The 23,988-nt window shown below is 40.1% G+C and overlaps 4 protein-coding genes across 8 annotated transcripts; 2 read left to right on the forward strand and 2 right to left on the reverse strand.

Annotated features, from left to right (window-relative positions):
* Positions 1–283: 283 nt before the first annotated feature.
* LOC124220153 (PAPS transporter 2) lies at positions 284–2,340 on the reverse strand. The gene is made up of 4 exons (XM_046628646.2): positions 1,711–2,340; positions 1,425–1,640; positions 795–1,151; positions 284–702 (listed from the first exon to the last, which is right to left on the reverse strand). Exons 1-4 carry the CDS (start codon positions 1,882–1,884, stop codon positions 358–360), a joined length of 1,092 nt encoding a protein of 363 aa, XP_046484602.1. The 5' UTR covers positions 1,885–2,340; the 3' UTR covers positions 284–357.
* Positions 2,341–2,770: 430 nt separating this feature from the next.
* Eip63E (cyclin dependent kinase Eip63E) lies at positions 2,771–8,960 on the forward strand. Of its 4 annotated transcripts, none has more exons than XM_046628642.2 (7): positions 2,771–3,677; positions 4,592–4,681; positions 5,182–5,313; positions 6,406–6,602; positions 6,680–7,065; positions 7,682–8,226; positions 8,570–8,960. In XM_046628642.2, the coding sequence occupies exons 1-7, from the start codon at positions 3,632–3,634 to the stop codon at positions 8,638–8,640; spliced, it is 1,467 nt and encodes a 488-aa protein (XP_046484598.1). In that variant the 5' UTR covers positions 2,771–3,631; the 3' UTR covers positions 8,641–8,960. The 4 variants fall into 4 exon arrangements, with proteins under 4 accessions (XP_046484598.1, XP_046484600.1, XP_046484601.1 ...); XM_046628644.2 differs by having other exon boundaries at positions 2,771–3,388; XM_046628645.2 differs by having other exon boundaries at positions 2,771–2,950.
* Positions 8,961–11,043: 2,083 nt separating this feature from the next.
* Positions 11,044–16,633, forward strand: Psa (puromycin-sensitive aminopeptidase). 2 transcript variants are annotated; one of them, XM_046628636.2, is made up of 5 exons: positions 11,044–11,616; positions 12,905–13,152; positions 13,212–13,362; positions 13,662–14,525; positions 14,847–16,633. In XM_046628636.2, exons 1-5 carry the CDS (start codon positions 11,197–11,199, stop codon positions 16,059–16,061), a joined length of 2,898 nt encoding a protein of 965 aa, XP_046484592.1. In that variant the 5' UTR covers positions 11,044–11,196; the 3' UTR covers positions 16,062–16,633. The 2 variants fall into 2 exon arrangements, with proteins under 2 accessions (XP_046484592.1, XP_046484591.1); XM_046628635.2 differs by lacking the exon at positions 13,212–13,362 and adding an exon at positions 13,406–13,556 and having other exon boundaries at positions 11,059–11,616.
* Positions 16,634–19,808: 3,175 nt separating this feature from the next.
* Positions 19,809–22,209, reverse strand: emc (Basic helix-loop-helix domain-containing extra-macrochaetae). The gene has a single exon (XM_046629426.2). The coding sequence runs from the start codon at positions 21,175–21,177 to the stop codon at positions 20,743–20,745; it is 435 nt and encodes a 144-aa protein (XP_046485382.1). The 5' UTR covers positions 21,178–22,209; the 3' UTR covers positions 19,809–20,742.
* Positions 22,210–23,988: the final 1,779 nt, after the last annotated feature.

Below are 23,988 nucleotides of genomic sequence, written 5' to 3' on the forward strand. Positions count from 1 at the left end.
CGAAATTTTCTTTTCCATTCCATTTTCATTCTTGATAATACCGGAATTATTTCTCTGGAAATTACTGAAATCTTAGCTTATATATATATATATATATATATATATATATATATATATATATACACACACGCACACACACACGCACACACACACACACACACACACATATACACCTATATATAGCTGGTCTTGTAATCTCTAATAAATAAAATAATCTACTTTAATCGAGTCTTCGGATTTGCAGGAATTTGGAGAAGCAAGGAATTGAAAAAAGTAAAAATAATTTGACTGAGCAATAATAATTATAATTCATAATAGGAACAAAAAACTTTGTTTGCCTCGTTACTGGTAGGAATATTAAACATTAGTCAGTAATCGTCTTTGTATTCGGTTGTGCTTAATCCAACACTGCTTAAGACCTATCCATAATTCTCTAAAGCCACCTTTAGTCCCTCCTCGTTTCTTGCTGTAAATATTCAAGTAGATTCCAAGAACGACGATCAGGCCAGACCACACATATTGGAAGGTGAATGGTTTGTAAAAGAACATAAAGCTAATCAAAATCGATATCGCTTTTCTGCATGTCGTAACAGTTGCTGCAACGAATGCTCCGCAGCATTGGACCAGAGTCAAAACAATCTGTATGCCCAAGTAACCGGACAGTGAAAAGAGCAGGCCAAGTCCATACGTTTCAATAGGATGCTGAAACAAGTAATAATATATATAAAAATGAACCAAAAAGAAGAGTAACAACATCCACAACAATCTTTAAATTGGGTTGAATGTTTTTTTACCTCGGCACAGAAAGAAGCACCCGTCTGTAGGTCGGATATTGTCAACAGTATCAGGAATAAGTAGACGAATCCAATGCTGTACGAGAATAGGACAACCTCAGTGTTCGACGCCTTGTGCTCGCGCATGGCCTTCTCCTGAATGTTTCCTATAGCCGCATCACATAACAGGGCGCAACTGATCATCATGATGCCGACTGGATCAAATCGAGGGGAAATTATACTGTCGGCAACTGTGAAGAGCGCTAAGCCTATGCACATCAGAATTGCAGCGAGAAAATCCAAGGGGCCGTATTTTTTGCCCTGTATCAGGATACTGCCTATTAGGACTGGGACTAGCTTGCAGCATTTGAATATCACCTAAAGGACATAATTCACAAACGTTTTATAAAGTTAATTGTTATTTGCTTTGCAATCACAAAATTGTTAGATGATTATTTCTCTCAAAAAATAGTCAAATATGCCAATATTCGATAAAACATTTGATACAATATTTCACTGAAAAAAGAGTTACTATTATCATAAATTCTTTCAGCAGTTGAGTTCAACTTGAGTGAAGCTAAATAGTGGACATGCAATTGCAACCGAGGAAAAGAATTACTGGCTGTCAGTCAATCTTGCATTAATTTTTACCTGTGTCGGATAATTCAAATATCCTAATGAGGAATTAGAGAATCCCATAGTGCCAAGGGTAAGGAGAGCAAGTAGTAAATAAGTGCCCAAAGGTATTCTTCGAGTGACTCCTTTTATCCGACATTCGATCCATCCAAAAATTGTATAATATCCAAATTGGATGAGAGTGAGGTACCAACCGAACGGTTGGAATCCATCGAGGGTAAATATCCGCTCCTGTGAAGTATGAAAATTGTATCAAAAGGTACTAACCCATATTATGCATTTTGTGAAAATAGTTTGTTACCTGTAAATATCCGTATAAAAGATAAAAAACGAAAACCCCAGTGGTGCACCATAGAAGTTGGGCCTTCTGGCTAGCGTTAGTTAAATCAAAGCACAAAATTTTTATCTCCCTTTTATCGCCCTGTTTTCTTAGGCTACTGTTCAAATTCTCTATGTGTACGGTTTTAAAATCCATTGCAATGAGCGGGTATCAAGTCGCCGTATACGAGCGTGTGACACTTCGTGGCAACGTCAAAGAGAGCTGTTCAAGAGATTCTCAGATTTTAATCAACTGAACGTCAAGCGTGTTCATATTTTTCGTCAACACTTGAACCGATTGTTTGCTTTTAACAAGAGCATTCATAACTCGCTGACACGTGTTACGTATGTGTGTATAATACGCTGTATTTACATAATTTACAAATGTAATTTACATAATTTCCATTCCCTATTATTTTGACAGTTGTACCGTAGCGCACATACAAATGTTGCACGTCGCACAGATCCGCCGCCGCTCCACGCCGCTCATCGCTTCCGCATACCCTTCGATTAGGTGGAAATGTGAGCTAAGGTCGTAGGCAAAATTCGCGGAGTCTCTATCCTTTTTTACGGACTTACGATAGAAAAGGACACGCATGCATCTGGCAAATTACCCTAGCGTTCAATACTCGTTGAATGCGATTAGTTTGCCAGTGCATTAGGCGACAATAATATACTTGCCAATTTTTTTGAAACGTTGAAAAGGTACAGGCGTTGAGTTTCTGGTTCACCGAATAATTAATATGTTGAAACTGTTGGGTATTCTAAAACAGGGCGTAACTTCCAGAAGTTTTGACGTATTCTAAGTTTGAAAACGATTCAAATATGCAAAAAATAATTAAAAACATGGTGTACAAACTTCTGAATTACCGACCGGCACTTCGTCTGGAAGATGGAATCAAATATTGCCTAGAGTTAACTCTTCTCCGCAGTATAGGTCCCGGGTGATTCAGAGCTGCCAACGTGAGCAAAGAAAATCATGATTGAAAGATATTATGGTAGTCAACTCTCTTATATTCATATTCAACGGTGCCACGGAGCGCTCGAGTAGTATAAGCTGCCGAGTGAAGTTTGCTCCTTCTTCGATATCGTTATTCACGGGTCGAAATTTTTTTACGGAGTTAAAAGTCATATTTACAAGGGATTAACATTAGTCATTTAAATTAACATCAGGTATTCGAGTGTGAAGAGAAGGCGGGAAGGAGGTAATTCGTCGGTGTAATGTGCGTGCAAGTTTTCGGCTAACGACGGATAGGTTAAAACAGAGCGTATACTAGAAATATTTTTTCGCTACTGCTTCTTCTTAAGAAAAGTTTCGGGTTTTTAAACGATTGCACTTTGAGGTGGTAACAGTGCGATGCAGGGGGCAGTCGCTCGGTCAGTTTTGTACTTTTCTGTTGTGTAGCCACACGGCACCCACGGCACACATCACAACCGCTCGGGAGAATCGACAGAAGCTGGGGTCAGCTTCGTGTTCGAGATATCAAGTCCAATGATCGTTCACTCGAGATAGCAGTTAATTCTCGAGCGTGGGACAGTAGAAGATCCGCGAATATCCGTGCTTAACGGATTATACCAGAAAGAAAGGAGTCGGGAAGGAAGGAGAGAGAGAGAGACAGAGTGAGAGAAAGAAAAGGGAGAATTTCCTTGCTAAGAAAAAAGTAATATGTAACAATAATCAGTCTCGATAAAAAGTGTCCGTCCTTTGACATCGCGAGTGTGTGAACGTCGTGAGAAAATGGAATGAAGTAAAGTAAAGTAAATCAGCTAAGCCGGAGAGAGGAAATTTTAATGGCGATCGGTTTAACGTGTTGTGACTTTTTACCAAATTTCAACATCGGCTCAATTCGTCGGTGAGAATCGGAACCTGATGTGTCCCCACCCATGTTTGTGAATGAATAATCATGTACTGTCAAGATAAGGGCTCAGTCGCCTCGAAAAGCAAAGAAGGTAAGTCTACCGCACTTGGCGAACTTTGCCGACGAGCACGACCGAGTTTCCTGCAATTTTCCCGGCTGCGATAGTTCGTGTGTTGTTTGTTTTTTTTTTTTTCTGTATTGTTTTCTCGATATATTCTTCTTCGATCGTTATTTACCGTCCCGCTAATCTGCTAAAATCAACGGTTAATTTCTTTTTTTTTTTTATACCTCCTTGCCCTTTGTCCGTCACCGACAACGGCAACGAGCGAAAGGCCGGGAGGGGGGAAAACAGAACTAGACGGACGTCAAGTGCCCCGTAAAATGCGGGGGTGGATGACTGGACTAGGTGACTGGACTTGAGAAGGAGACAGCCGGCCAGCCAGGGCATTTCTCTAATACCTTCAAACTCACGCGAACCTTAACAAGATCCGTAAAAAAACATTTCCCGTCGCTCGATTGACTAGACGTCAAAAGGACGCCGTCGCTTCTCGCGTGTGTTTTTCTACTCACACATAAAATTTCAATGCGACAGACTTGATCGCGTTCTGTCATCTCGTAGTATCGAATACCGATTGATTGTTAGAGGAACAAATCTCTAACGTGACAATTGATTTATTAAACTTTGCTTGGCATGATACAGGCTAATTTTCATAATTCATATCACCTACGATTTATTGTCGAGCACTAAATTGGACTGGACTATTCAGCTCTCTTAACGTTATCAAGATTGAGGGCAGGGGCGGGGGGAAGAGCACTGGCATGCCGTTTGTGCAAGTGGTGAATGACGTCACTGTGTATAGTGAATGCTTGTGTGATGGTCAAGCGGTATGATGAGTCGTTCATATGACGTAGTTCTCTGTCATTTCTCGGTATGCGTGCTATAATTTACATTCTGTATTCTTACGATACAGTTGCTTATTACAATTAATTATTAATCGTATCTAGGTTCTGTGACGATGCGCGAAAAGAAGGGAGGCGCCTTAAGCAGAGTCCAAAAGCTCAAGAAACGCCTTAGCCATAGTTTTGGCAGACTTTGTAAGTACCGTTTTATGACTCTTATCGATATGACTAATGTCACACTTCGTATGCACACTCCTTAACCAGCGCCACTTCCTATTTTGAAATTAGTTCCAATGAATTTTATTGTTAAATTATTCCTTTTACAGATTGACGTGCGTCAAATATATAATAAAACATGGAAAGGTCTGATACAAGAATAAATGCTGCCTCAGAAGTAGAATTCTTTGATAGGTTGAATATTGTTTTGCTACCATATCAGTTATATCATGATTAGTTTCCTGTGGATTGTTTTAACAGTAAATAAAGTGTAAACTGATAAGGAAAGAGGCAAGTACGCGGTCTTACCATACTTGGTAAATCTAATAATCCCGGCAATAGCAAATATTCATAAGCAGGGTAGGCGGAAGTGGCCAATTGGAGTATAAGGAGTTAAAAACAAATATAAGTGTATTGTAAGAATTTTGTGGACAGAAATGTTACCCAGTTATTATGTTTCATCATCTTTTTACTTCCAGCAATATCTAAGGAAGAAGCAGACGATGTTGCCACAAGGGAACACCAGTTACCGTATAACGGGTATTCAGAAGAATTTCTCGATCGTTTAGAGCCAAATGGTAACATACCTACCGACAAAGATCGACGATATGGTTAGTAAAGTTTTAAAAATTTGAAAAATTTGCACATAAATGATCTGCAAAACAAATTTCACTTGTAACATTCAAGGGATTTCCATTTTCTTATATTACTTTGTTTGATCATTTACTGTTAGAGGCATAAAAAATTATTTCCGTTGTACTGCCAGACACGCAAAATTCAAGTAGAATACAGATCGATTCTCATCATGATGTTTGTATCTCCAACAAACGTGTGGATAATCGTACACACATCACGGCTTGTATCTCATCACGTTGTCGATGTTATCAATCACTTGTATTGAGTGAAATGTTGGACGTCATTTCACATTTAGCATACCTGTGAAACTTCTATCGTTATTCTATTCAATTATAAAATAACACTATGGTCATTGTAATATGAACTTGAAAGCTTCAACGTAAATGCTTATGACGCAGTCATAATAGCTGCAAACAAATTCTCATAACATGTCTGGTAAAATTACCAAGTCACTCGATAACAGCGTGTGCATCTTTATATTGGTTGATATCAGACAAGGTGTTAAAATTCTGTTACCACAAGTGTTTTTAGCTATAGCTAGGTAGATACATACATACATACATACATGCGCTGGAGCTGATTTAGAGTTGAGTCGAACTGTTAACTAACGTGATAATTTTCGTTAAACATGCTTAATTATATTTTCGATTGCTTCATTACTATACGGCAAAGACAAGACACGTTCGTATTAATACACGCATGCTAAATACCCGCTTTTTAAAAATAATACCTATTTACCATTGCTGTATACAAATGATAAGAAGCGGGTCATAAAGAAGGGCTATACGATCTACAAATAGAAATATCTGTTTTGCAGAATATGCAACATATTATTTTCTTTTACTCAGTTGCCTTGTGGTAGATCGCAGATATATAAATATAAATAGATATATATATGTGTATATATATATATATATCTATTTACAATGTCAACTAGTCAAACAGAGCAAGTAGAATAAAATGAAATATTTCGTCACATTAAGTCTTTGTCTTCTTTTCTCTAAGTTTGGTTAGTGATGGAAACGAAAACCTGTTGGGCTAATTAAAAATTATTTTCAATGTTGCAGAGTGGGCGGGTGTCGGTGAACACGAGAGAGTGCATCGACAGCTCTCTGTTTCTAGTGATTCTAAGCTCCTCGATGTAGATATAAGGGAAGAGGCAAGGGTGGTTCTACGGAATCGACGTCCTCCTCGTCCAAAATCCGAGGTTTTCCTAGGGCCCGACCCTCCCCCGAGACGGGCAAAACGTTTCTCCGCATTCGGGGTAAGTTGTATCACCTGTTGTCAATAACTTCGATGAAACTGCTTATTCGAAACCTTAAATATTCTTCATGTTCACAGGGAGATTCGCCGTTTGGTAAATCAGATGCCTACATCAAACTGGAGCAGCTTGGAGAGGGTTCTTATGCTACAGTATTCAAAGGGTACAGTAATCTGACAAACCAGGTTGTCGCTCTTAAAGAGATTAGACTACAGGAAGAGGAAGGTGCACCTTTCACTGCCATTCGTGAGGCCAGCCTTTTAAAGGAGCTCAAACACAGCAATATAGTTACACTCCATGATATTGTTCACACTCGTGAAACTCTTACTTTTGTATTCGAATTCGTTCACACCGACTTGTCACAGTACATGGAGAGGCACGGCAGCGGAGGAGGGGGCCTTGATCCGCGAAACGTTCGGTTGTTCCTATTTCAACTACTCAGAGGACTAGCTTATTGTCATCGCAGGTGAGTTCTTGCATTCTCTGTTAGAGAAGAGTTTTGATTTAACGAACAGATTTTACTTTCTCACAGGGAAAATGAATTTCATACTTTGCAAAGCAAGCAGATTGCTTTACATAGTGATTCAGGGTATCGATGAATTGTGCAAATTATTAATGGGAGAGAAAAATGTGGGAAAAGAATTAGAATTTGTACTTAGCAACAATATTCCAGTATCTTATCTATTGCGTAGTCTCGATTGATTTAAAATATATGAGATTTCTAGAAATGAAAACTTCATACAACTGATAATGACGTATGTTATTAGGTCAAGCTAGATATTCGGTGGATAAATAGTATTTTACATTTACGATTTTTGTATTTTGACTGAGTACAGAATTAAAAAAGAACCTGAATCCGTTCCCTGCTTTTAAACGTTTTTGTTGTGGTATAATAATACCAATTTTGTCGCATACGTCTACTTGAGTACAGGATAATAAATGTCTTGGAAGAATTAAATTTTCCGCTTAGAAAATCTGGAATTTCCAAGGGTATATCCCAGCATGATATTACAGTCAATATCCTGTACACGAATACAACAAAGAAAACAAATGTGACTAATGTTCATAATAACAAATTACAGAAGAGTACTGCACCGTGACGTGAAACCCCAAAACCTGTTGATAAGTGAAATAGGCGAATTGAAATTGGCGGATTTTGGTCTGGCTCGGGCAAAGTCAGTACCGTCGCATACCTATTCACATGAGGTTGTGACGCTGTGGTACAGGCCGCCAGATGTGCTGCTCGGTTCGACGGAGTACTCGACTTCATTGGACATGTGGGGCGTTGGATGCATATTTGTAGAAATGTTGACAGGGCTGCCGACTTTCCCAGGTGTCCGAGATACTTATGATCAACTCGATAAGATATTCAGAGTTCTTGGAACACCGACCGAAGATAGTTGGCCAGGCGTCACACATCTACGTGGATACCAAGCCCACAAACTAGCATTTTATCCATTGCAAAAATTGGGACTTTCCTTTCCCAGGCTGTACGATGTTCCTGAAGGTGATAATATGGCCTCCGCACTTTTACAGCTAAATCCAGATGATCGGATAGGCGCTGATGACGCTCTTAGGCATCCTTATTTCGCGACACTTCCGCCAAAACTTTACGAGTTGCCTGACGGTAAGTTGGTCCTTGTTTCCTGAGGTGGATTTTTCAGTTTGTCAATCTATAAAGAGGTAGTTTTTACCCCTAAACTTGAAGTTCAAAATGAAATTTAAACACATGTTATGCAAAATTCTTATTCCCGAAACATTTATCTGAATTTGCAAGATGAATCAATACTTTCTGTCCTTTATAACAACAGAATGGATATGTAAAATAGGCAAAATCTCCCTGGGTAATATTTAGGTGTCTAAATTTCGTAATAAAGAGGGTAGAGTACCCTGTGAGAAAACTTGATTTTGTCGGCAAGTTGGATATATTCATTTATTTTGATGGTAAAAAACTCTCTTCTTTCTTACAGAAGTGTCCATATTTAGTGTCGAGGGCTGCCATTTATTCACGGAATCGCGGCACTCTGCTCTGAAGACTTGAGACTAGCATAATTGTTGAGTTGTAACAGAGAAAAATATAAGAAGAAATTAGGAGAAGTAATGGCCAATCTACAAGTTCAGAAATATAGGCACCAGTGCGTTGCCTGCTCTCTCTATATCTCTCTCTCTCTTTCTCTCTCTGCCTCTTTTAGGGCCACTCGACTTCCAACATACCACAAATCGATGATGGTTTTTTTCTGAGAACAATTATTGCAATCAAATGATAAATGAATCGATGAAAAAAAACCAGTCTGAAGAATACGTATATAAAAAAAAAAAAAGCTAGCGAAAAAGAACCCTAAGTTTTAACGTAAAGTAAAAGTGAAGGGAAACGAAAAGATAAAATAGAAAATTACCTACTACCTACACTACATAAAGGAAATTTCTTTCTCGAAAAAAAAATACTTAGACAATGAAAAGAAAAAAGAATACTAAATTTATAGTGTCAGAAATGCACGCTGAATTTAGAAAGCAAAGCACGCACTACCCATCCTCGCACTTCGTCCAAATACTAGCTTTAGACTGACACCAATCAAAAGTAAAGCCTGTCGTCCCATGTCCCATCAATTTGAACCATCCAAGGCCATGGGGATGGCGGCAATTGACTAGCGAGAATATAATTAAATAAATGATTAAATAAATAAAATTAAATGAATAATTATAACGATATTAGGAAGACCCTAGAGGATTTGTAACGCTTTTTGGGCCAGACAAACCACCTTTGTTACTCTGATCAATTATTTCTATCGTAGGAACCGGGTAATAAGTAAGAGGTGATTGTAGTGGCTATGTGTCAATATTATTAAGTACTAACATACATGCATACACACATTCATAAATACAGAGCCAAGGAAAGTGTTACACGTCTTCTAAATTTTATCTAAGTTACGATATCGACGGATTATTATCGATTAATACGGCGATACATATACTATTATACCTACTCCCTACCCTCCCTTAGTAGTTTATATTTATACCGATTTGCAGCACACTTTGATAAAAAATATCAACGAGAGAAAGACGATGGTGGTGATGATGATGATGATGATGATGATGATTATGATGATTATGATAAGATGATGAGATGATTATGATAATGATGGTGATGATGAAAATGCAAGAATAAGAAATGAGTAACTTGCTGAATAAACAGAAAAATAATATTGAACAAAAGGATTGAACATTATTATGATTACTATTGTCATTGACAACAGCAGACGCGTAAGGTAGAATGTATATAGAACTCCAAGTTTATATTATTCATGACACTGAAATAGCTGAGCTAAACTAATAAATGTGACTTTGTAATAAATTGTAAGTCGTAAATTGTAACACACACATCAATCCTTGATCCTATGATCAAATACTGAGCTTTCGCATCTCTTACAAACATTTTCTATAATAAATCAGGTATTGGTAACTTCCCTTATAATTATTACAGAACAACATTACAGTAAATGTTGTGAGAAAATGATTGTTAAAGAAAAAGAAGATAACACATCTATTTGTGGATATGAAGAAAAAGAATATAACATGAAAAAAGTAGTTTGGGATTTCAAAACAAAACTGTATCTTTATGATATTGCTGGTTATGCATAGGAAAGAATGGTTCTGTAAAAAAGCAAAGTAAATTTTAACAGATCTTTCGGTTATGTAAAATTATTTATTTATAGGTATAATCATGATCGTATTATATCTCTGAAATTGAAGTTAATTCGTATGCTTGAAAGAAAACAAAACAACGGCGGGAAAGCCGGCGTCGCTTTCGCTTCACTTCTGCGAGTGGATATCAATCAGCCTGATTCTGATTTATTTTTCAATCCTGAAAGTGGTGATAAGTGGCATCAAGACTAATCAGAAGGCAGCTTTAAACGGAAAATCTTCTGTACATAAAGCGAGCATGTTTTATGCGGTTTTTCATGTATATTTTCCGTACACAAATTATCAGGTCTATAACGGTCGAGTGAGTTTGCGAATGCGCATGCGCGGAGTACAGACAATACCACTTTTAAGTTCTAGGAGTTGAAAGTAATCTTTTCAGTATTGAGCGCATGCGCTGTTGCGAATAGCAAATATTTCACGACTCTAACCTCAATTTCACGATTCATGAAAAACACGCGTAACATGCTTTAGTTACACAAAGAATTATGTGCAACAAGCAGTCAACAGTCATTTCGCCTCGAATTCTTGCCATATTCACCCTCGGCTCGTATGCGTGCTCCACCTACTACTCACATTGCAAACTTACGCTCGGTCCGAAAAGACCGAGTTTGCCTCCTTGTTACACAATGTACTATTTCACGAATAAAAAATAAGTGAGAATCAGGGCACGGACTTCCCGGCTTCGTTTCGGTCCATTTTCAAATAGTGGTAGTCGCAAGTCATCGCTGTTCTTTTATTTTTTTTTATTTCTTGACCAACAGGTACCAGTCGTCCGACTGTGTTCCAAAGCGTGCATTGGTAGAGTAAGTCGAGTCTGTGTGTGGGCGAATAGCGGGAGTGCGTCGCGCTGGCATACACTGATCGTTCGTACGGTACTCTGGCGACATTGGTGTAGATGTTTTCGCGCAGATTCATTCAGCGTGGTTGGCGTCGCTTTCGGTTGTGTGGTAGTGGTGTTGTGAGTCTGCAAAAAGAGAAAGGCTGTGGCATAAGGAGTAGCAGCAGCAGTTTAGTGCAGCTGGTGTCAGTGGAACGCGGCGTGTTAAACAACGGTAATATCGTCGCACTCTCCTCACTCGCCGTTAAAGTGTTTGGAAAATCCTACGCCGCCGCTAGCAGCACATCGACCAACTTTGTTTGTACGGCGCAAGATACGATGAACGGCGATACGACTCGTACCGATATTATGCCTTCCGCCGAGAAGAAACCGTTCCGTCGTTTACCCACCGATGTACGCCCCTATCACTACGACATTTCGCTAACACCGGACCTTGGGAAATTCACGTTCAGTGGAAAGGAAAACGTACACGTAGATGTGAGTGTTTCCCAATTAGCATAAGCACCCTCACCTACCCCTGAAAAATTCAAACTCCCGATTATCCTCCCTAATTCATATTTTAAACCATATGCTGCACGTGCTCACGTGTGCAAAACCTTGGCGAATACACACATTCACGTTCATCGCGTGTCTGACAATGAAATAGAATGTCGATTGTACATACTCACGCTACCGCTATTCCTAGGTTAGAAAATCTAACAGTTATTTCACTCCCGTTTCACCGGCATTTTATCCTCCTATTCTGATAATCTTCTTCTCAATTTTTCAATGTTTTATCACCACTTCTTTTCCAGAGCCGTTTATCGTTATTTCGCATTATCTATATGTCTATTTGACAAACAGAATTGGTTAATAAATAATTTTCAAAAAGTAACTTGTGACGGAAAAGCCACTGATTCAATCAATCGAGGATTCGCAAAATGTATGCACATTTTTTTGACTAACAAGCTCTTTTTTGCATCCAGAAATAACATCGGATCTTTTTTTACTAACGATAATTCTTTGTAACATAGTAAACATAGTTATCTTTCCTATTCCTAGATGTATGTATTCAGTGCATTCAATTTTGAAAACTTCGCAGCAGTGTAATGAGTTTTATCAGTATCGTTAGTCATGAAGTGTGGTATACTTAGTGCTTGAATGATAAAAATGGTAAAATTCATCCAGTCATAATTAATTAATCACAGGGGAAAAAAAAACTTTAGATGGTTCAAAAAAAAAATCTGTGGCTCTCAGTTTTGCTGAATCACTTTTCCCTCTTGAAAATAAACTGAGTTTCTCCTTGCATAGAAGAGTGGAGGGAGGAATGATTATATTTCATTCTTTAAATAAATTCCTCCGAGGTAATCGTGCGGTTTTGTAAGAATATTCTCTGCAAACATTTTTGGAGCGAATAATATTGTCAAAGTATAAGGAATGTTGAATTTTGAATTGTGCATTTATATCGTAAATGAATGGCTATATCCACGAATACTGTGTCTTGATCAACGGTTTAATGTTGTAACGTTTCAACTCCGTTTTACATTTAGTCCTTTTCATACGCTCATCATATGTTAATGTTCATTTACAACCATTTGTGATTTATTCGAAACTTTAACCCGACTAGGTCAGTCATCTGCTTTCATCTCTTTGCTTATAATATTATACCGAAAATTGCTCCAACATGATCAACGATTGATACACATATGTATGTCCATTTAATTAGAATAATTAGTCTCTCAATGTTTTAATAATCTATTGCAGTTATTAATCCCACCATAAACAGGTAAAACAATCCACAGATACTGTGGTTTTGAATTCCTTGGATATTGACATAAAAAGTGCCGTATTTTATGGTAACGATGGAACGACAATCCCTGCGAGTAATATCAAGTTATCTGTGGAGGCGGAAACCGCCACCATAAAGTTTTCCAAAATATTACCGATCGGTGATAAAGTTGGATTCATCGGTTTCGTTTTCACCGGTGAATTAAACGACAAGATGAAGGGATTCTACCGTAGTAAATACACCGGGTAAGTTTGAGTTCTAGTTCATTAATTTGGTCACATCCAAACTTTATAATTTCTTTCAGATTGTCAGGTGACGAAGTAAGTTGTGCGGTAACATTTCTCTGTCCTTGTTCAGCGCGCATGTTGTTTCCATGCTGGGATGAGCCAAGTTTGAAGGCTATGTTCACTCTCACTATTCGTGTGCCAGCCTCCTTGACTGCCCTCTTCAACATGGTATGCATCACTCGTTCCTAATCGATCGATTGTTGTATTTCAGATCCAATGGCGAGGATCAGTTCGCAGCTGTGACGCAATTCGAGGCCACAGACGCGAGGCGCTGCTTCCCCTGTTGGGACGAACCTGCCCTCAAGGCTACCTTCAACATTACGCTAGCTGTTCCTCAGGACCGTGTCGCTCTATCCAACATGGTAAACAGCGCCTTGTGTTTGTCCTTAATTTGCTTGTGCTCGTAATTTCCCTAAGCGTTAATATAAAATCTGTCACCGGCCTCACACATCCAACTCTCATTGCAGCCAGTAAAATCTGAATCAGTTGAGGGAGAGTTCAAGGTGCTAAAATTTGACAGAACTCCCATAATGTCGACTTACCTTGTGGCAGTTGTCGTCGGTGAGTATGATTATGTGGAGGGAAAATCGAGCGACGGAGTTCTTGTGAGGGTATATACACCGAAGGGAAAAAAGGAACAAGGTGAATTTGCCTTGGAGGTTGCAACAAAAGTGCTACCATATTACAACACCTACTTCGGCATTGCTTATCCATTACCAAAAATGGACCTGATAGCGATAGCTGATTTCTCTGCCGGAGCCATGGAAAATTGGGGGCTCGTAACATACAGGGAGACCTGCCTGCTCGTCGATCCCCAGAATACCTCAGCAGTAAGAAAACAGTGGATCGCATTAGTCGTTGGTCATGAACTGGCTCATCAATGGTTCGGCAATCTTGTCACCATGGAATGGTGGACTCACTTGTGGCTTAACGAGGGCTATGCATCGTTTGTAGAGTTTCTTTGCGTTGCTCACCTGTTTCCCGAGTACGATATTTGGACCCAGTTCGTTACAGACACGTATATCAAGGCTCTGGAACTCGACGCGCTCAAAAACAGCCATCCGATTGAGGTCCCTGTCGGACATCCGTCCGAAATTGATGAGATTTTTGATGACATATCTTATAACAAAGGTGCCAGTGTGATCCGAATGCTTCACAGCTACATCGGCGATGAGGACTTCAAGAAAGGCATGAGTTTGTACCTCAAGAGACATTCTTATTCCAATGCTTTGACTGAAGACCTTTGGGCTGCACTTGAAGAAGCTAGCAGCAAGCCTGTCGGTGCTGTCATGTCGACATGGACCAAGCAGCAAGGATTTCCAGTTTTGAAGGTCTATAATGCATTATTATTATGCGAGTAGGTATTTGATTAGTCGATGAACGAGTCGTTTTCCAGAAATTGAAATATGAGAATGAATTTTTTTTAGATACCCGTAGTTCAATGTATCTAGTAATTATTCATCTGTATAGTGCTTGATGTCCAGTTTTGCGCGAAATCTAATTCGAAAATAGTACTTTTTTACCTGTAGAGCGAAAGTGGAATGCAAGTGATGCACACTGGAGGACGGCATATTTGTGACTCGACGAAAATTAGTATGAAAATGTAAAAGATATTTCGAAAGCGACACTGTGTAACGATCCTTCAACCACAGGTTGACCAGCGACAGGAGGGAACGTCGCGCGTTCTTTCACTTTCCCAGGAGAGATTTCTTGCTGATGGATCAAAGGACAAGGAAAAAAGCCTGTGGATGATACCGGTGAGCGTTAGCACGTCGCGGGCGCCGCAGGAAGTCGCGATTAGCACGGTAATGAACGAAGCTCAAAAAGAGATCGTTTTGAATGACGTGCCCGAAGGTGCTTGGGTAAAAATCAACCCGGGGACGATCGGGTTTTACAGAACTCGTTACAGCCCCGAAGCGCTTTCTCTCCTTCTTCCCGCCGTCAAAGACCGCACCCTCCCTCCGTTGGACAGACTGGGACTCCTGGACGATCTTTTCGCCATGGTGCAAGCCGGGCATGCCTCAACGGTTGAGGTCCTACGACTGATGTACGCCTTCCAGGCAGAAGACAATTACACGGTTTGGTCGAGCATCGTCAACAGTCTTGGTAAACTGAGCGTTTTACTTTCTCACGTCGATTACGAAGATTCATTCAAGGCCTTTGGACGATCTCTGATGAAGGACATCGGCAGCAAATTGGGCTGGGACCCAAAACCTAACGAGAGTCATCTGGATACGCTTCTCAGATCCTTGGTGCTGGGGCGCCTGGCCGCGTTGAACGACGCGGAGACGATCGAGGAGGCCAAGAAACGCTTCGAAGCTCATGTATCAGGTGCAAGAATTCTTGCCGCGGATTTACGCAGTCCTGTTTACAGGGCTGTACTTTCCGTGGGCGGAGCTGATACCTACGCAACGATGCTGAAATTATACAGGGAGGCTGATCTTCACGAAGAGAAAGACCGAATATCGCGAGCCTTGGGCGCGATAAAAGATGAGAAACTGCTCAAGCAGGTGCTTGAGTTCGCGATGAGCAGCGAGGTTCGCGCCCAGGATACGGTATTCGTTATAATGTCCGTCGCCATGACGTACAAGGGGCGGATTTTGGCCTGGGCATTTTTCAAGGACAACTGGAAGGTACTCATGGACAGGTACGACGGCGGTTTCCTACTCTCAAGACTCGTCAAATTTACGACAGAGAATTTTGCCACCGAGGAAAGCGCTCTAGAGGTCGAACAGTTCTTCGCCGATCATCCGACACCGGGAACTGAGAGGACTGTACAGCAAAGTTTGGAAACCATCAGACTGAACGCGGCGTGGCTTGCCAGGGACCGAGAAGCTATAAAATCGTACCTCTCAGCCCTGCCGTAACTTGGAACAAACCGCATTAACACCTAGTCACTTATTCCTTACATCTACGTTGTTTCGAGAACCTTTTTCTCTTACAACATGTTCAACGTTATTTAGGTTGAATGAAATTGACAAGACTTCGGTGCATAATAATAGTAATAATAATAATAATTATTATTATTTTTACAACTATTTCCTAATATCTCAAGGGTATGTGCAGGCGTTTTTGCGCCGCGGCTAGTGGTTTGGAGAGATATTTAGTTTTCTTGTGTTTCTTTTTGTTTCTGCCAAGGAGAGAGATGAGAAGTCATTTTTGATCTTACAAATAATCGAAAAACTCCATTGATGTTACGTTTCGAGTCATCCGTGTTTTCATATTGACCAATGTTCGCCCCTTTACTTAATGTTTTCTAAACTTCAAACGGCAAATTATGTTCGGTTCCCTTTACACTACGTGAAAAATGTCCGGATAATGTTTGTCCTTTGTCTTTAGTAAAATTCCGCAGAAAAAACGTATCTTCAACTTGGGAGAAGCGGGTTTATCCATCTGTGTATAGATAATGATTGGTTTAAATATACTTCTTCATATCTGATTGCAAATATTCAATTACCATAACAATATTTTGTACCCGGAACATGGTTTTTTTTCACTATAGGGCAAAAGAAATATTTTGCCCTTCTGACACTCGCCGCTCCGATGGGCCAATGCAACACCAAAGTTTTTGATATATATACCTATATATTATAAAACAATATCTGATAAAACACCCTTGTATCAATTATAACATGATTTTTTAAAAAGACACCGTCAAGATACAACAGACAGGTACACGAAACACGCGATGACTAAAGAAAAATTCGTGGGAATCACCCTCAAACTGTTTTACGAGATGAACGATTTTGAACAAACGATGCTGCGACTGTGAATTTTTCCCTTTTTTTACTGAAAAATTTCGTCATCTTGAATAACGTGCAGCTCTACCGGTCGAAATGCTGTGTAAAGAAATCGGTTGCAATGGTCCCAAGTTGTCGAGAGAAAAATACGGAATATGATTTCAAAATATTTAAGAAATCCTCATCTTTATTCACAACAGTCAGTATTGGGATGCTTCAGTGCGTTGAGCTTTCTAATGGTATTTCATTTGCCTAAATGGATAGAAGTATGAAAATTACCCAAATTTGGAAAAACGTTTAATTCGATGTTTCGATAGGGTGTATGGACGATTTATTTTTCGAACAAAAACTATTACGAATAATCTCAAATCGCTGTGATCAACGCTTCAAAAGTTACAGCTGAAAAACTGAGAAATCTCGTAGTATTTTGCGGTCAAGTTCATTCATTGATATAAATTAAATTTAATGGAAAAACGACACATTTTTAACAAATCTAATGATAGAGGAGTGGTATTTTTTTCGAATTGCAACTTTATCGAGTACTTGGAGATTATTCGAAGTATCGAAAAATTCAATATTCTCTGTTATTGCAGGCATGTAGAATCGAAAAACGTATAGAATCTCAAATGAAACCTTAGCAGTAGGCTTCAGAGACTTTTATCTTTTTACCGTTGGCTTTATTTGCTAGTTTTCGTTTTTGTCTTCGGTTTCTTTTATTTCGATTCCTGTTTACACTGTCGGTGACGTAATAGCTCGGCGTCGCAGCGACTTATTAAACGCGATAAGCATCACGAGTAGTATCATATTTCTAACGAGAGATGTGTTTATTGTTTATACAGTAATTACGTACGTCTAGCCTTATATCTCGTTGGAGTTGGGTGAGTAGTCTCTCGAAATGCACTCCGCCGTTTAAAACAGGCTCCAAGTGCGGCGGACCTTAAACTTACAGTCGAGTCGCCTCGGTATCCCGCAAGAAGAGGAAGAAGAAGAAGTTGTTTATCTTAATGTAAAATATTAGTTTTCGATAAGATATTACTAACTACGGCGCCTATTAGTCACGCATAACTTACGTGGCACACGTGCAGAGGAAAGTCATGTAAAAATTCAAGCTCTACTCAGTATACGTTTCCTCACTCGTATATATATATATATACGTTCCAATATATATATATTGGAACGTATACTTATAGATCATATCTGTACGAAGATATGTTATACCATCAGAAGCATCGCTTCACGCATTACACACCGCAGCCGATTATACGCCTGAGTCCTCAACTGCGGGATTCGCCAGACATGTTTCATTCATTCGTTCATTCATACATGGATACACCCATGACGCACAATACCGTCTCTCTATTCTCCAATGACGAAAACCAGACATTACAGAATCCTCCGAGAGCGTTGCTGAACGCAGCAAGACGTGAATTGTGTTTCATTGATCAATTTCTCCGTGACTCCCGCATCGGGAAGAAGATACATTCAAGTTAAAATTACTGTGTCACGTCGTGATCGTTGAAAATTCTAAGCTCGGAATTAGTCTGAGAAATTGATTGAAAATTGGAAATTTAAGACTACGTAAGTATGTCAGAGTTTCATTAAACGTCTCCAAGTACCTGACTACATATTACGGATTACCTAGTCGCAACAGATCTCCGGATCACGGATTTTCCTGAAACTTGTATTTGGTAATGAATAATCTGAATCAGTTGAAACTAGGATAAATGTAGTCCATTTGGTACACCGATCTCTGCCGTTAGGTTGATTTGCCGAGGGGAGAAGCAGCCTTTAATCAAACGATAAATCGTCATTCCTTACACGTGCGTAGCGACTGTGCGCAATCAGTGCTGAGGGGATTCGAAATTTCGCAAACTTGAGAGTGTCTGCGTACAATTCCGGCACCCGCTGCACCCACCAGCAACAACGTGACAACGGGGAGAGAGAGTTTCACCCTCGCAGAACGAGGCCTGCCTGCCCACACACACCGGTAAAGTCCTTGTAGATATTCATACATATAGTCCGTACAATGGTGGCGTTCCCTCGCCCTAAAAAAGGATCCGCGCCCCTCGGTATGAATAGAAAGTGGAAGTAGATTGGAGTGGCGAGGCGAGGTGGAAACTTGGGGTGTCTCGGCTTTCCCATCATCATCGGCCGGTTCCCAGTTTGACGCGTGGAAACCTCGCCGCCCCCGCGTTCCCAAGCCGGGTTTCCCGAGACCCGCGCAACGCGCACGCGACTCGGAACTCGGATCAATACCGGCCCAGGCGTTCGGTTCCGCGCAGCTGGATAATAATTACAAAAGGGCAAAGAAACGAATGCCTACCTCTTCGGTCGTCGAACAGCGCGAATTTGGCAAGGCATAATGTATATACGATCGTATACCGCTGATGCTGTTTCATTCTACGATTAAGCGTCGCAGAGTTTGCCCGAAATATTTTTATGAATTTTCGGTTTAAAAACAAAAAGGAAATAAGACTTGCATGTATTGACTCGTAAACGATATGATTGTTGGTAATTATCTTCATCGGTGCCAGACCGCGTTTCTATTATTCGATATGCACTGGTACGAGGTACAAAAAAAAAAAAAAGTTCACGTGATTGTCAACTTAAGCGTTAAACAACTGCACGCATTATATTCCGAACGGATAATCGTCGATAATTGTCGACGAGAAGATAAAAAAAAATTAGATTTGATTGAAAAATATTATTATTGTCAAGTATGGAAAAAAGCAACAGGATTGATAAACAAAAATGCGTAATGTACACATCATGCACAGGCAATGTTGTTGGACACGATTGAGTTTATTATTATATTATTCATTCATTCGATGTGAGACGCAAACAAATCGTTTCACTCATCGCAATGACCGCATGTTATATATTTACACTTGTATATAATTATTTTTATTTTTCATTTTTTTTCCTTTTCTATATCAATTTTTTTTTTTTTTTTTATGTCGCTTGTTATTATTATACTTTTTTTTCTCAGTCTTTGTAAATATACACTATAATAGAGTAGGTTTCTTTTCTCTTCTTCTTCTTCTTCTTCTTCTTCTTATAAACGTAATAGTAATGACAATAATAATAATAATAATGATAATATTACAATAATTAATATGAATAATTTTTTTTATTTTTATTCCTTTATTATCTAAACAATTAAATAAAACTATGGAGAGTCAATAACGTGACGATAAAAATTTGTTGAAAAAAAAAGAAAGGAAAAAACTATCGCTTGTTTCAAAGAATAATAATATTAATAATCAATAATAATCGATAATATTAGCGAAAACAACATAACATAAATTTATATCGTATGTGAGTGTGGTTTTTTTTTTTTCTTGTGGAATAAATTGTCGAGTGTCTAATAGCAATAATAATCATAATATTCACAAAATTCCGTTACTATCATGCTGTCGTGCGTACAGAGTAAGTAGGTATGAATAGGTACAACTCCATGTAACAGGACTATCTTCAGACGGAGGTAATAATAATTACCCATTATACATTTCCGTGTATATTAATACCAAGTATGTCGCCGGTTTAGTTTTTCTTCTATTTCTGCAAACGCGTGTGTGTTTGGGACCAGCGGGGAAGGGGGGTATCTCTTTTTCTTACAACTGAGGAATGACGATGAGTAATATATATATATATATATATATATATATGTATACGCGTACATTATATATATGTATATACATAATATATCTATGTACAGTATTTACACTCCCTGAGCACCGCAGCGTGCCATGTAACGCTCGCGTGCTTGAACGAGACAAAATATTTAGGGATTGTCTTTTCGCGTCCGTCACCGTTCGGAAATTTCTGACGACGTTGTTTCCGTCGTCGTAACGATGAGACTCTGCGACGATGCGGGAACCATCATCGTCGTCGTCGTCGTCGTCGTCGTCGTTGTCGTCGAGTTAGAAAGCGGCTGTAAAGGCTGACGTTGTTGTTGTTGTTGTTGTTGCTGCTGCTGTTGCTGATTTTCAGGTGCGTTCGTCTCCTCGAGGGTGGTTTGCAGGTCGCATATGTACTCGATTACCCTCTGTATAACTTCGAGTTTCGAGAGTTTCCTTTTCCTCGGCATGTCCGGCACGAGCGACCTCAACTTTGTCAGATAGGCCGCAACCTCCTCCGCTTCCATATCTCTTCGGCTACCGTTAAGGCCCAAACCATTGTGTAGGATACCGCGGCTAGGCGGCACTCTTCCGCCAACCGGACTCACCACCATCGCCTTCATTGTGCTTTATTAACACTTGTTTTTTTTTTTTTTTTTTTTGTGACCGTCCCCCCCCCACCCCTCCGCACGCCCTTTTTCGTTCTCGTTACCGCGGTTCTTCCACCTGCACCAGACTTTCAGTCAGCTCTCTGTACACCCGTAACCGCGTATTTACTTATCGTTGTATACTATATCCACGTTACGTAAATGCAGGAACAGGTGCAAACTGATATATATATATATATATATATGTATATGTATAAATGTGTGTGTGTATATATTTTTACACCACGTCACCAATCGCGCGCACTCACGCAAACACGGTCTGTTTCTCTCTCTCTCTCTTTTCGCCTCTTCACTGTCACTCGCCCCCGACTTGCTCGGGTATTGATTTCTCACGGTTAGACCTGCACCGCGACTTCGCCTTCTCTCCTCTCCTTTCCTTCTTCCTTCCTACGTTCCTGCAAGTTCGATGACTGCTCGATAATATATCCTTCACGGCGTACAACACTGCAGTTTACAGTAAATATATCCTGCGCTATCTTTATGATCACACAACGGACAATTATTAATGACACTTATCACGGCACCGTAATTGTGTGATTTAATATTGCACCGACGATAATCCTTACGATTCGTTACACTTACTACGTGACGATACGATCGTCTTGGTTATTTATACTGCTACTTTTCGTTGTAGAATACGTTTTTACGACTACAGTTATTACGATTATTATTATTATTATTATTACTACTACTATTATTCTGTACCTTTCTTACACTTTCTCTGAAATTTCAAGAACGTTACACGAATCTGCTGTTATAATTGACAATGTCTCCGTTGTTTATTTTTAAAAATTTTTATTCAATCGGATCGATTATCCATCCACCAGGCGCCTCAAGCCGGTTTATTTTCTCTGCACAATGAACGATCTTACTTCGTAGCCGTGTCGCCGCGTTGTGTCGAAGAATTCGACTTCTTCTTCTACTCGACGACAAAAACTCACTTGCAACACGCACTGCGCCTGCAGATCGAAGTCGACTAGCCTCCGCCCCTCACCTTCGGGTTTATATACTCGCCTCCCTCCCTTTGGCCCGTTACCCTTCCCCGCGCCCTCCGCCGAATGCCTGACGCCGCCAACGTCGTGTCGCCGTACCGCGCCTTTACTTCTTCAACGGCGCAATCGTTGCACGAGTTACGCGCACACAGGCGCACATAAACGTATTCGTGCAATGCCAGCGACGGCATCGAACCGGCGCTTGTGCCGCAGCTTCGAGCTAATTGCGAATCGTTCACTCGCCCGTAAACGGTCGCTCGATTTTCCCTTCCCAGTTTACCGTCTATATCGTCATTTGCAAATTTCTATCGTTTATGGTTATGGACGGTATACGTTTGACCGTTCGTAATAAGTTCCCAGTGGTTCACAATTGTTTTGGAAACAAAACCGAAACGCTTTTACTTTTTATAGAAATTTCATGCGTGATGAACGTATCGTTTGTTATCCAATCACTTGCGTCGCTATTTATTAGCATGTAAAATTTGCTTAGGAATGAACCTCGTTCCGGTATTGATTCCAAAAGAATAGCGAGCCACCGGGAACCTATTAATGAAAATTATTGTACACTTTCCGGCTAATTTGTTCTCGGTCCGAAACAAAATGCGAGTTCCGTTCCATACGGATTATATGACAATGCATCTCATTCTTCACGTCAGCAGCCTCGATAGTCATTATCAAATAATTCGTATACAAGCGAAATCGCATTTTGTTTTGGGGCCGCAAACAAGTTAGTCCGAAGGGGAAGGCATTAATGAATACTACTGTACGGTACAATGAATAAATGCCTTGACCTTTCGGCTAACTTGTTTTCTGTCCGAAAAAAAATTCCAATTCGACTATATACGAATCATGCGACAATGCATTCCATTTTCTCACGTCAGCTGCTTCGACAGCCATTCTCACATAATTCATATAGAATTGAACTTGCTTTTTGTTTCGGATCAAAAACAAGTTAGTCGGAAAATTAAGGCATTTACGTATTTTACTGTACATACATCACACCTATAATCCAGAGAAATAAGAAACTGTTTGCAAAACTTATTGCAGGCGATTTTTCAATGCACCGTCGAGTCTGGTAATTAACAGAAGAAGAACGGTACACGCAACACCATCGGCTCGTTAAAAATATCGAGCTGTTACAGCAAATGAGGCTGCACAGCTCGCGCTTTAATCCTTTGCTAGTCGGGGGTGTTGATGCCCTCGGGGCGGGTCCCTGGACGAGTGAGGGGAATGCCGAAGAAGGTCGGTCGGCGAAGGGGGGAGGCCAAGTCGAACGTCCGGCGGCGCCAGCCAGTGGCGATCGGCAACCACTCTGCGCGACGTGACGCTCTCCTCTCACATACCTAACTACCTACCTTATACCTTACCTATCTACGCGGGGAAAACGCGTCGCAGGTTTACGCAGTCGCATATATATACGTACACCTGGGGACAATGAATCTGAGACGACTAATTTTTTACACTAGACAGTTGGCAACACAGGCAAACCTACATCGCCATAGTCGGCCGAGCACAAAACCACCTCAATCTCAATAAATATAACATAACCCATGACCGTCGTTGACGTGTCAATCCAACAAGTCATTATGTGGCATTATCCCCGTGGTATTCTAGGGTTAGATTCGACGGTCATGGGTTATGTTATGTTTATTGAGATTGAGTTAGTTTCGCGCTCGGCCGACTGTGGCGCTGCAGGTTTCCCTGTGTTGCCAACATAACTGTCTAGTGTAAAAAATTAGCTGTCTCAGATTCATTGCCCCCAAGTGTACATATA

Source organism: Neodiprion pinetum, chromosome 5, assembly GCF_021155775.2.
Source record: "Neodiprion pinetum isolate iyNeoPine1 chromosome 5, iyNeoPine1.2, whole genome shotgun sequence".
NCBI lineage: Eukaryota > Metazoa > Arthropoda > Insecta > Hymenoptera > Diprionidae > Neodiprion > Neodiprion pinetum.